This window comes from Notechis scutatus, chromosome 4 (assembly GCF_049901735.1).
Source record: "Notechis scutatus isolate UNSWTSFEM ecotype Mainland chromosome 4, rNotScu1.2, whole genome shotgun sequence".
Lineage (NCBI taxonomy): Eukaryota > Metazoa > Chordata > Lepidosauria > Squamata > Elapidae > Notechis > Notechis scutatus.
Genome location: NC_142012.1, coordinates 24,679,956 through 24,694,095, shown reverse-complemented (window position 1 = coordinate 24,694,095; position 14,140 = coordinate 24,679,956). Strand labels below are relative to the sequence as shown.

Sequence of the window (14,140 nt, the reverse complement as noted above, 5' to 3'; positions counted from 1 at the left end):
AATACGTACCAATAAATTATTCTTCAATAAAGGAGAAACATAGGAATTAATTAATTGAATTATAATCAATTGCAAATGTTGAATTGAGTTTGCAACATGCAACATGTTAGTCATACATGATTACAGACTACCTCTGTAGGATCTAAACCATAATTTTGAAGTGCGTTTCAAATACTTAAAAGAGCAAAGAAGAAAAAGTAACAGAAAGGAAATGATTATACAAAAAGATGAATGAATGTGCTTAGGAAGCAAGAGACTTTGTAGTTATTCTGCATTAAATTCACAACTGTTTGGCAGGTCCTGACGCAGGGTAAATGTGCTATGTGGCACGGGGTAGTATTTTCTCTGCCTGAAAAAGGTATCTTAACTGCAGTTACTAGCAGCAGAATTAATCTGTGCAAGACAGACTTAACACTTTGGCTAGATTATCATTTCTGGGCTTAATGACTGTGATTTTTGTGAACAAACGTTATAACTAGATTACTCTCCAAGCCATCCTTCATCAACTGGAAGATCTGAGTAAATTGGCAGGTTTAGTTTACAATCTACTAAAATAACCTATCAGCTTTTGCAGGCAGCAAAGCAGATAATCTGTAAGATTTCAAATTTTCATGCCTAATACACTGATTGCAGCTGCTATAACAGATGGAATTGGAAGAACTCCCACAATGTAACAAGATTCCTTTCCTTTCTTCTGGAGGACTATGAATATGCATTTAAAAGCATACTTTTCAGAAGTTAAGATTAAACTGCTTTCTGTACAAAAGAAAAAGGAGTAAAACTGCCAGTCATGGCTGCAAATAATTGACTTTCAAAACACACTGAAGCTCTTTTCCATGATCTCTTATGCATACAATATCATGTACTCTCCTATTGTTGTGAACCATCCAGAGTTGGATGGGAAGGTCATGTAAATCAGTTAGACAGATCTATGCAATTAATTACCTCTTCCAGGTCCTCTTTTAGCTTGTTATATAGAATCATATTGAAGTTCTGGCTTTTAGCTTTCCGGTGAAAATAGTGAAGGAATTGCCTGTCTCGAGCATCTGGGTAAATATAATCCTTTAAATGACAAGGAAAAAACCCAAGAAAAAATTAATTCAATAACCCTGAAAAAGGGTGTTGGTACTTACCTGACACGCCCGTTCTCTTTGAGCTGTGAAGAGCATCCAGTAGTGGGAGGTGCTTCAGTCTCTGCATGTCTAGGCTGGGCTTAATTTGTGAAACGCTCCTCCTTCTCCATGGGACTCCTCCCCAGTGTTCCCGTTTTGGTGAAGACGAGAGAAATAAACGCCCTCGTCCTCAATGCCCTAACAATTCGTTGGCCGAAACAGGACCCTACCAGATGGAAAAAGGGTGGGGCTGGATGCTCTTCACAGCTCAAAGAGAACGGGCGTGTCAGGTAAGTACCAACGCCCTTTCTCCCATGAGCTGTTCAGAGCATCCAGTAGTGGAACATACCAAAGCTTGGCCTGTCCTACGGGAGGGACTGCATCTGGCCTGGAATCCCTTCCTGGTCCCTGTGGACCCGTTGCAGAACTCTTCTGCCAAAGGGTCCACTACTGGATGCTCTGAACAGCTCATTGGAGAATTAATCAACCACACAGGTAATCTCCCCTGGTTCGCACATGGAAGTCTGCAGAATACAAAATCTCTTTCAAGCTTAGTCCTTGAATTAAAATGAAACAAGGCATTAAGTGGACTTGTATATTTCATTAAACCAGATTTTAATCATCATACGCAATAAACCAAATTCTAATTGTGCTCAGCAAGGCTATAAGCTTGGTTTATACAAAATGTTTTGTAACAAACATTATTTGTGGGGTATCATTTCAACAATATCTCAAATACTAATATCTAAAATTTTTAGAAAGGGTTTCTAAGGATTTACTAAGGATTGATTTGCATGATCAGATTTCTGTAGAAATAATACTTATTTACAATTAATGTATCTTGAATAATATTAGAACATTGTTTTTAGATATGGCAATGGTGGGAAGGACCTTGGGAGACAGGGCGAAGAGAAGCTGCCTAGGGAATGGTCAGATAAGAGAGAGCAGAGCCCTCAGCTCTGTAATGTTCATTGCAAGAGACTCAGAAGATGCTCTCCCTAGTTTATCACTTTGTAAAGGAGCCAGGAAATTTTATTTTTAGATTTGCAAGATTCTATTCAAATCACTTTATAATAAAGTAGAATTAATTCACCTGGTTGTGTTTCCTATCTGATCTACAAGGTAATAACCTCATATTATGATTACCACAGAATAAATTCTTTCAAGGATTTTTACATGAAAGGAAATGGGAACAGGGATAGCAAGACTTTGATGAACCTATTTTTCTTTAAAGCATTAGTGTCCCCAGATAATTGAATAAGGGCTGATATGTCTTTGTATTATTAAAAAGACTGCCAATTAAAAAAAGAACTGAATCCACTAAGATAATCACTCCTTCCTGCATAGCATCCACAAGATACATAAACTGCATTACTTTAAGTAGGTGCTATATTATAATAAACAGCAGGTGATTTTTTTTCAGGCTTGCAGAACCTGAAGCATTTGTGTCTTTACTGATCAACTGAACTCTGAACAATTTGCAGAACTTTTGAAACAAATACCCTACAACTGTTCTCTCAAAAGTAAAAGTTAAGGACCCTTAGCATAATACTTCAAAGCCTTGTGCATGTGTTTCAAATTTCAAGCAGTCAAAACTGATTTTTGTATGTATCACCTTAAGAAGCCCCTTACCTGCTTAGTAAGTACAAAGTATGCATAGAATGCCATGGCACTTCCATATGTGATAAAGTAAGTAACAGGTTCCATAATGTCCCATGAGTAGACCCACCAGGTGAGCCAAGCCAGGGCTCCACCCTGAGTAGACATTAAGGCTAAACCAATCCATAAAAGGCGAGAGGTCTTTCCATCAATATCTGCTGCAATTCTAGCCTTCATCTAGGAACAAAAAAAGCTATGTTACATTTCACGGTGTTCAATTTTGCTCCTCTAAAATGTAGTATTTAGAACTGCTGTATTCAAACTGATACTCCCAAATGGAATTTGGAGTTCATCCAAATACATGCTAATAGTTTCTTAAGCATAAAGCTTCACATATAAATTCAATTCTAATACCAATAACTACTACTTTCAAGGAAGACACTTCAGAACATGACCTGTGATGCAACTTTTTGCTTTTCTAGACACTCCTGGATATACTTCCAAGCATTGATTTTGAATCATGCTATTCTCTAGCATTTAGAAAAATGCAGCTATTAGAAAAGATAATCATTATTGTTTTTTTTTTTACTGCGAGCACACTGGCACACATTAAAAATGAACTTCTGTTGCCTGCTCTCAAAAGAAAGTATGTTTTACCCTTACACGTACATAACACACACACCCATGCTACATACATACATATTAATCACTGTCCATTTTGAATACATATTGGAAAGAGGAAGCTTGAGAATTCACAAGGTTGATCCTAGATAGAACAAAACTGTGACTGAATCTGGATGTTCTGCTTTGGATCCCATGAAGCCTTCTCCCAGAAGGTAACAAGGAAAACAGACCGCGAAGAGTATGTGTAAGCGTCCTAGACAATCCTGCGGACCATGCTCAAGCATCGCCTATATGCTATGTCCCGAACAGAAGGAAGTGAACTACCAATAATTGATATTCAGATTTAGGTTTTCATGAAACAGAACAGATTCAAAATTAACTTGCTGATTATCAATTTCCACAAGGCTGAATTTATTAAGAATCTTCCAAACCTGAGGATTTCCGGTCTGCAGTGCTTCGGAGCAGGCAGGAATCCGTGACTGTGCGCGGTTTCTGCCTGTGTTCACTGCCCAAGTGCCCCGAGTCATTTGGCTTCGGGGCTAAGCCACCTCCGTAGAAGGTGGCGAAGACAGGGGGGGTCTGGCAGGGTCGAGAGACATCGCACCTCTCTTCCCTAGCCGGCTAAACCCCCTTTTCCAAAGGCAGCTGAGCGGCGGTCAGCAATGGCCGCCACATAGAAGAGCTCAGCCGGAAAAAGAAAGTGCAGGAGGAGCTGTCAAGAAATGAAAGTGATCTTTGCTGACCGGGACAAAGTAACAAAGTACCCTGGAATTTAAAGCTTATTAAACAATTATACATTGTTTCCAGAATGTGTCAAGCGGCGAATGGAAATTAAAGGAAAAACTTTTTGTCTTTTCACTCTCCTTCCGAATGTGACAGCGATAGAACTTTAAGAGAAATCAGAAAACTCGCATTGGAGGTATGGATTTCTGAATACTTAAAGGAAAATCTTTTTGCTGTAAGTGGGAAGGGAGAGGAAAAAAAATTGGAGCAGAATTTAAACAAGGATGAGACTGCCTAGAATTTTAAAGAGCTATTGAATATTAATAAGACTTCTAAAAGATATATCTTAATTGGAACTTTTTGATCAAACAGCAACCCCAGAAAGAGAAATGGAAGAAAGAAAAAGTATTAAAAGAAATAGCTTATTTGGATTGTTTGGTGACTTTGGAACTTTTGGGAATTATTTTTGATTAAAAACACTCGGGTGGTTGTTTTGGAAAAAATTCTTTCTCTTTACAATGGCATCGCTTGTGGATGAATTAAAAACTGAATATGAAAAATATAAAAAGAAGAACAAGATGGGAAAGATACTTTGGGCACTCTTTTTCAACTTTTAGAAATGGCAGTATGTACCTATGAAAATTGACTGCGCAGCAGGACGACTGGGATAAAGAAGAAGCCATCTTTGATGAACAAATGATCCTATTTGGGGAGGAGGAGAAAGAGGAAAAGAAAAGGGGATTTCAAGGCTTGAAAAACAACCAAAAAGAGAAAAATGAGGTGAAAGGTAGATACAAGGTTAGAAAACAACAGGAAGGGGGAAAGCAGAAGAAGAAAAGGGAGGAGGAGAGACAAAGGGGTAAAAAGGGCAAGGAGAAGAATAAGCAAGGGAGAAAGGAAGGGATGAGAACCTTAATGGTGGGAAGCAAGATTTAAAGAAACAAAATTCATTTAGAGACAATGGGTAAATTAAATTGAAAAAGGGATTCTGTAAGGTACATAAGATTGTGTTTTTATATGTGTATTTAGAATAAAATGTTTAAGATATAAATGAGTATTAATATGTATTAGTTTTTTAATGGCATTGATAGTGGTCTTATATACTTATAAATATGTTTTTTTTTGTTGCTGCTGTTTTTTTTCTCTTATAAAATACATTGTGTAATTTTAGAATGTACTAAACAGAATCCCAATATAAGTTAAGTGTTATATTAAGTATTATTAAGTTAGGGGAAAGAGTTAAAGGCGTCATACTCCAATCAGTGTACAGGAGAAGTTTGTTTAAAGAGAAAAGATGAATGGATAGCTGGAAATAGAACAGACAAAGAATGATAATTATTATGATTTGAACTGAGATGAGATAAATAAAATAAAATTAAGAAAGATAAAAGAGGGAAGAAGCTATATAGAAAATTGAAAATGGTAACAAGATATGGAATGGTATATAAAATGAATATGATTTTTGAATTTCTGTCTGTATGAAGAGTTTTAACCCGGGATCAAGCAACTTTCAGAAAAGATGTTTTATGTTTTTATGTTCTACGTTTTGTTTGTTTATTGTTCTTGAGAAGCAATAAAATTTTAATTAGCAAGAAATATAATTTGAATAATAGAATGAAAGGGAGAAATAAAGAGAAGTTGGGATAAGATGTGAAGTTGAACAGATAACGTAAATATATATATTATAATTTGGAATTATTCTGTATGTTCTATTGGTTTTTTCAGAAAAGATCTTTTATGTTATTATGCCTTGTTTGTTTGTGTATTGTGTTGTAAAAACTAATAAAATTTGTTTTTTTTAAAAAAGAATTTTCCAAACCTCTTCTAAAGGGAGCAGTTTTTCCTTCAGAAGTTCCATTTTTTGCATTAGTTCTTTCTCTTTTCTTGTCTGGTGCTCTTCTAAGTGAAGGGCTACAAATAGCTTATGGACTGTTGATTTGATGTCGTCTATCTCTGTGGCGTGCTCTTTGCTCATTTTATCTGAAAGAAGAGTGAAGCTTGTGTCATTACAAATACTATCGGCATCCATATCCTCAGAAAACCTGCAGGGAACTTTCTCCCTACGTATCCTACACAATTTCTCTTCCAAGTATAGTCCCAGTAAATTCAGTGGAATTAATTTCTGAGCAGATGTGAACACTTAGCTTTCACTGGATTTTTAATTATTAATAGTTCATTAAATCATTAAAGATTTCGTTTCAGGGTGGTCATGAAGTTATGTACCTTTCCGTGGTGGATGTACACTATATTCTGCATTATTGACAATGAGTTTAAAATCATTCATTAGCAGAACTTCCATCGACACCGAACTTGAAATCCTGCTGCCATCTGCAGGAGAGAAAAGACATTTCAGTCAAAGTAATAAAAGGCTACATGGATTTCTTTTTAAACAGCTTACCATGCTCATTGCAGTCAGTGCTCTAAGCCAGCAGTCCCTGATATTTACAGCTCCACAGCCTGGCAGTTGTGGTGGCAGGTGATGGTTTTTTGCTCACATGCCCACTTGTGCAAATGGAGCTTTGCACACTTGTCTGCCACTTGTATGACCTGGTTCCCAACGGGCCGTGGACCAGTACTAGACAGTAGACAAGGGTTTGGGGATCCCTGCTCTTAAGTAATCTTACCTACAGCAATGTTTACTGGATTAATTGGCTTTTATCCCAGCCGTATGACTAATGAAGTCCATAATGTGAGCAAACTTTCTTCCAAGACCAATAGAATTTCTGATAGTATATGCATATGCATTGGCTTCACAGAATAAGAGGAATGAGTTCAACTTTATGTCCTTTATGCTATCACCCATTTTGGTTTCTCTGCTGCAGGCTACTGAGGGAAAACCCAACTTTTTCCTCGTATAATTAAGAAGAAGAATTTATGCGATTTGAGTCTTGACCAGTAAAACTTGGGACTTTCAACTACTATGCCAACTTGAAAGTTGGCTTATCCTAATCGATGGTTAATGATCTCCATTACAAAGCTGAAGAGTCAGTGCTGTCCGAAGATGTCTCTGTGGTCATGTGGCCGGCATGACTAAACACCGAAGGCACACAGAACGCTGTTACCCTCCCACCAAAGTGGTTCCTATTTTTCTACTTGCATTTTTACATGCTTTAGAACTGCTAGGTTGGCAGAAGCTGGGACAAGTAACAGGAGCTCACTCCGTTACGCGGTGCTAGGGATTCAAACTGCCGACCTTTCTGATCGACAAGCTCAGCGTCTTAGCCACTGAGTCACCACGTCCCATCTTCTAATATTCTTATTTAATATATTTTCCTGACTAACAAATGTTCTGGAGTAAACACTATAAGAAGTGGTCTATTATTATATCGATAACATACAACGTTAAGAAGTTAAACTTCATCTAACATTAACCACACAAGTTCCTAACTATGAGTTTTTTGCCATCTGTAGATTTCCTCCCATTGCCTTATTCAGAGCTCTCATTTATTTCATGCACTCCCTTTTCCCCCTTAGTGGTGAGCCAGTGAAAGGATGAAAAATGGAAAGAAATTGAAGCAAAAGGAGCAGCAATGGTGAAGGTTGAAGCAGATAAATTATAGTGGGTGCCCTGCCAGGATGTAACCTTGGCAGGCTTCAAACATTAATAAGATCTCCTAGATTTTGCAATACCTAGGAAAAGTTGGACCAACCTCGATTTCAAAGTGATATCGGCATTAGTACCTGTTGTGAAGACTTCTACCATTTCAATTGCATTATCTTCTCTCTTTATGTCCTGTAAGAAGTTGCCCACAGTTGTTAGCATTGGCTTGATAGTAAACTGGCATCGTTCTTTTCTTGATGGCAATGTAAGTGTTATCACAGGCAGACCATATTTATAATGAACAGTTACTTCTGCAAAGATAAAAAAAGAAGGAAACAGATGTAGATATATGTATATTGTATGTGTGGGGCATACACTTGCGTACATACAAACACTCCTGTATAATCAGGGATTTTTTTTTAAAGCTAGTCAAGAGTTGAGGTATATTTTGGAAAATTATGAAATTCAGCCTAAATTTATTTGTGCCATTGATACATTATCTATGAGCTCTTCAGTGAAGAGTAACATTCAATAATTTAAAGACTCAAACTGAGCTCAGCCCCTGCTGACTATATGATGCGTCATGTAGTTAGTTTTCTTGGCAGCAATATGGAAATATTTTGCTAGTGCTTTCTTCCACAATATTTTTTCAATTTCCTGGTCTTTCGTACCATCTGGTAGTCTTCTATCCAAGTACTAAACAAATCTGATTTTTAGCTTGACTTTCTTTTGGCTAAGTGTTGCCATATGACATGGACATGGGTGCAAGTGTTGACATCATTCTGGAAGCATATACATGTAAATAGATCTAATTTACAAGGATATGGAACATGAATATTCAAGCTATATTCCACAGTGCTTGCAAGAAAGAGATATCTGTGGAGAGCAGACTGAATTTTATCCCAGCTAGTATATTGGTGTTAGGACTTCATGCTAGAGTATAATGGACTCTAAACAGACCTAGGATTTAAAGGAGGCAGAAGCTGCCAGACATTAAACTATTAGTCTCAAGGCAGTATTAATTTTTGCCATGCAAGCTTCCAAACCTCCAATTACAGCATCATAAACTCTTTATTTTAATCAAGAGATATTCATACCTATGGTATAAAAAGGTATAAGCCTCTCATGAAAGATGAGGAGGGCACAAGAATGTTATTCCAGAAAGCAGTGAATATTTCAGAGCCAACATAAACTCTGCAGGATTCAAACTGCCTAAAATAAAACAGGAATATGTGGGGATACGCACCTTGAAATTGGTACTATTGGGATATTTGATATGAAGATAGCAATTAGTTAGAAACCATACCATCAGGTGGCACTAGAGTGCTATAGAGAGCTCTTCTGTGGTGCCTCAAATTTCCAGTTCGTCTCACCCACAGCATCTGGCAAAGAAGATTGATTCAGATATCACTGTGTTCAATCAAATACCTTCCCAATTATTTGATTTTCTCCCATGGAATTCACTGTATGGTTCAGAAGACCGACATCTATGGAGGATTCCCATTTTATAGCTGGGTTTCTAGAGCAGGGGTGTCAAACTGGTGGCCTGTGAGCTGGATGCGTCACACGCAGGCCACACCAACCCCAGCTCCCCGAAGGGAAAAACATCACAATACGTCACATGACGGCAATGTGATGCGATGAGTTTGACACCCGTGCACTAAAGAAAGGTGGTTATTGTGTTGTGGTAATCAGTCAATCTGGTGAAAGCCAAACTTCTGGTGCTACATTAACCCATTAAATTACAAAGATTTCTGAAAAGTAATATAAAAGAAAGCATTCTAGGAAGTTATGTGCAAACTATGACATTTAATTAATACAGGCATTAGGAAATTTTTCAGATCTTATTTAGCAATAAAGGGTGATTTAAGGTCATAAACAAACACAGCCAATATAAGCTGTGATGATGAAAACAATGACAAGATGTGCTTTAGGATGGGACAGATTTTTCTCCATTATTCTAGCATGTCAAATTAGATACAGGTAATCTTCACTTAGCAACTGTTCAAAATTATAACAGACCTCCCTCAGAGCTACTTACAACCCAGTTCTGAAGTTCCAAAGGCTGTACCTCCTACAGTTAAGTGATTGGGACTTGGCAATTGACTGATATTTATGGCCTTGGTCATTTGATTGCAATTTTCAGCATTTTTTGCTGGTTCTGACATTTCCTTCCAGTTTCTGGAAAAAAGCTCCATTGGAGAAAACAGGTTTGTTTAACAACCACACTGTATAGCGTAAACCACAACCACCAAATAAATGGTAAAATCAGGTGTGGTCATGTGGTGATCTATTTAATGAGTGCCACAACTTATGACCATAATTCCAGGCTCAATTATTATCTTAAGTCTAGGACAACCTGTACATTGTGCACAGCAAATTTTAGGCATTGCAAAAAATATATATCAATATCTACCTATGAAAAAATTACTTTTCAAGTTGGATTTCTAGGCCAATGCTCAAAAGGCCAATGAGAGTGCCCAACACATCTTGAGTACTAAAGTAGGAAAGATTGCTGCATGCTTGGAATATTCACATTAATCTGGTAAAAATCTGAAATAAGCTCCTGGAAAACAACTGTCCTAGAACAGAAGCTTCACATTCTCAGATAATTAAATTTTTCACAGAAAGATGCTTTGAAAGAAATTCATTTTGAGTGTAAGGAGTCAAATGACTTGAATGCTCCTAAGCAATTTTTCTTCTCATTGAATGCATATTCACAGCATCACAGGTTGGAAGGAATCTCAAAGGTCATCTAGCTCAACTCTCTGCTCAGTGAAAGAATTAATGGAGTGCCTCTGATAGATGACCTCATCTATCTATAAAACAAAAAGCCCCTGAAGGATCTATTGTACATGTCTGATGAGAAGGACAACAACAGGAGACTGCATAACGAAAGGACAAAATTCAACGTAACTTAATATAGAAACTTACTACCGAGCATTTTTTAACAGCTAAATTCTCCACAGCAAGGTAAATTAAGCACCTTTTCCTGATTGATATTTTTAATAGAAACAAATCAGGAGCCTGGCAGCACTTTTTCCAACCATTTTTGTGAAATGTAAATTCTCAAGGATTACAGCTCATTTCATCTGACATTCACTAATGGCTTTTAATAATATTTAATCAGAAAAGGTACTACCAGACTCCTGGTTTTTTTTTTCCACCATAGACTAACAAGACTTTTTTCCTACAATGTTTTTAGTGGAAACTCATAGTTTCTGCTTTTGAGTCAATATTCAATTTCCTAGATGTATAGTATATTGCTGTCAAATTCTAATGTTTTTTTTTTCATTTCATGCTCAGGTTTTAGCATCTTTTCAAGCAATAACCCATTTTTCTAATTAAGGAATGTAGTAATAAATTCATCTGCTTTATGTAATTCTTATTTGTTTTATATAACTGACCATAGATATAGAGCCTATAAGGGTTAAGCTTATTTATTGTTTGTGGATTGTACATAAACATAAACACCACAATTCGTCATCTTAAATCTGATTAATAATCTCCAGCTTCAAAGAAAAAGCATAGCATTTGAAAGATTATTTTGAATGCCAGCATAGAATCCAAAGAAGAATCCATATTTTATAAAAAATTCCCCAAACCCCCAAAACTTTAACCTTAGACTGTCTACTATTGACCTTAAATAAAATAAAATAAATGTAGGTAGAACCATCTCAACTACAGTTAATGGAAAATGCTGTTTGGAATACAGGAGATAGGCAGCTGTGCAGAAAGTTAGAATAATCGGTGAATAGCATCAGTATTGATTTGATATACCCATCTCTAAGATACTGCTTCATCCTATATGATAATTGTAATGTTTCCCATAAAATACAGCAAGATTAAGATGAAAATTAAAGTATTATTTTTCTTGGAGGACTTTTACTAGTTAATTTTACACCAACTTTTCTACAGCTCACATTTGCACAGGTGTTTGCACACATACACACACACACCATAAAGCTCGCCACCTCTAAAAATGCAGGATGAAAAAGAAATGTATTTTAATTGAATTAACAGTTTGTAAAATAAAGTACTCATATTGGTCTCCACCTGCATGTACTACCCATTGGTGAAATGGCCATCCTAGGTTGGCTGCCATGAGAGGGCCCAACAAATTGACCCCGAGATGGCCATGGTGAGTTAGCCACAGCGAGTTGTCCTAGATCCTTCTTTCTTTGTATGCAAAGGCAGGTGCAAGACTGGGAAAAAGTTGAGAAGGGAAGGAGCAACTGGACAGAGATGGAAAGAAAAACGGGAAGATCTGTTTATGGATTACAAAAAGAGTTAAATTTACCAAGGAATCAGTCTCTCCTAACCACAGCTAATCTTCAAAGCAATCTTCAGAGTATCCCACCTTTTGCAGCAGCGAGATTTCCACTCCTTTGTACCTCTTGAAATTCCTTTGTTTTTAACAGCTACTATTCTTATCTACAAATTAAGCCTCTCAATTCTCTGGTAATTATAGCAGATCATAATCCCAGACCCAAGGTCTGCCAATCCCCTACAGAGTGAGGATGGATATTGAAACAAAATTGGCTGGGTTATATGCTTGGAGTGAATTGGATATCCAATTTCATTCTAGTTGTCTATGCTGCACAAGAAGAATTTTACTTCTAATCACAAAGAGCCACAGTACGGGGAAAAACCTCTAACTAAACATTTTGCAAAAAAAGCATGGTAAGTTTGCTGGGTGAGCAATTCTCTCACACTGAATCTTAATTCTACAACAAACACCTAAAGTTTGCTTATTGATTTACCCCCACTATATTTTATTTGGCCCATACTCTGCAACCAATAACCAGCATTCTATATTTCATGTTGAGATTATTAGCAGAAGCATTTTATGATTTAGGAAATGAAAACAGCCAGAGCATCACTACTTAATTACATTTTTACAGCCAGTATTGCAAATTCAATACCTTGTAAAAACCAACCACTTGATCTTGCAGGAACAGCACAAATACAAGATTATATCAACAATAAATTTATCAGCAGAATAAAAATGCAAGCACAACGGCAGGGTAAAGGTCCCTACAAATGTTCAGATAATATGATTTAATTATAACAGAACTCAAAGCTACCTTTGAGTGGTTCACTGCCCCCTACTTTACTCATTCATTGGGATACACTTATACCCAAATTTGATTTTGAACATAAAAATTGGAATGGTCTCCCAAGGAAAAAAAAGGATTTAATTTTATAGCATGAATATTTTAATTGTGGGAAATGAAATCTTTGCACTAAATATCAGGCTCCCTCAGAGATTTATTATTTATTAAACATATTTTTGTGGCTGCCCAACTAAGGGGTGCAGTGGCCTAGAGATGGAGCCTCACAATCAGTCCGTAAATTTGATCCTAAGTAATGGCAGATAGTTCTCTTTCTGGGCGTAATTGTCTGCCTCAAACTCCGTGTAGGCGTCAGGAAGGACATCCAGCCAGTAACACTTGAGCTCTGTTGAGTCACCCCGATGCAAGGAATTACAGGGTCGTTAAAAGGGGAAAAAAGGCTGCTCAACTCATATATAGTGATTCTGGGAGGCTTACAAAATTAAAGAGAGCACAAGAACTTAGATCACTTCCAACTGCTGAGGCTGCTATCTATGATAAAAATTAAAAATAACATATGTAATCTGAACTAGTCAAAATTTTAATGTTGAAAAAACAAACTAGCACCTAAATCTGAAGCCTCCTTTAAAATCAGCATTTGACCAAAACATCTGTTCAGAGCTCCAGCCTTTGAAACAGGTCTGATTAATACTGGATGAATACTAGGTGCCCTATTTTAATAAGGAATCCAATTAATATATCACAAAAGATATAGAAAGAACCACATCCATGCACCACTTCAAATGCATGTTCTTGGCTGACAAATATAAATCTGCCCAATACAGAGATCATGCAATACATATCAGGAGTTACTTATAAAATGCATAGAATAGCTAGAACGATGAAGGGAGCTGCAGCTCTTTCATGCCCTTGTTAGAGTCAGACTCTGAGGGAGAGGAGGAACAGCCTACAGGGAGTGGAGGTGTGGTTCCGGAGGTTGTGGAGGAGACTGGGGAAGGGCAGAGGCCGGCTGGGCAGTCAGAGGAAGAATCAGGCCCATCCCCTCTGCATCCCCTCTAGGATACGCAGGGGGGAACAGAGAAGGCAACAACTTGGCTTGCGAGAGAGGAAGCGGACATGATCCTCCTCATTGGTTGCAGCTGGGGAGACTAGTATATAAGAGCGACAATGACAACACAGCATTGCCAGAAGCAAAGTGTGTTTTATTTTGGGCTGAAGTTACCTTGGTTGGCGTCCTTCCAACAGACTGTGCCTTGTTATCTCCTTGAATTTGGTAATTACTTATCCTATTCCGTTGTGGAACTTTCATCAGTGTAGTTTGTTTGGTTTTTTATTTCACCTCTATCTGCTCATTAAGTTCGGACTGTATTGCTATTTTTGAGTATGTTTTATCTTCAACTGAGAATTATTGAACAGTAGGGCCAAGTTGGAAGCATTAAAGGACATTTGTTTACGTTTTGGATTTT

General features: G+C 37.3%; 1 protein-coding gene across 3 annotated transcripts in view; it reads right to left on the bottom strand.

Moving 5' to 3' along the window:
• Window positions 1-14,140, bottom strand: part of MCUB (mitochondrial calcium uniporter dominant negative subunit beta) — a 32,353-nt gene that overhangs the window by 631 nt on the left and 17,582 nt on the right. For all 3 annotated transcript variants that reach the window (XM_087962953.1, XM_026668685.2, XM_087962952.1), the window contains exons 2-7: window positions 8,906-8,981; window positions 7,740-7,910; window positions 6,282-6,386; window positions 5,878-6,038; window positions 2,745-2,948; window positions 946-1,062 (exon numbers count right to left, since the gene is read on the bottom strand). In XM_087962953.1, the coding sequence (XP_087819079.1) occupies window positions 946-1,062; window positions 2,745-2,948; window positions 5,878-6,038; window positions 6,282-6,386; window positions 7,740-7,910; window positions 8,906-8,981 (834 nt within the window). The remainder of the gene's footprint in view (window positions 1-945; window positions 1,063-2,744; window positions 2,949-5,877; window positions 6,039-6,281; window positions 6,387-7,739; window positions 7,911-8,905; window positions 8,982-14,140) is intronic.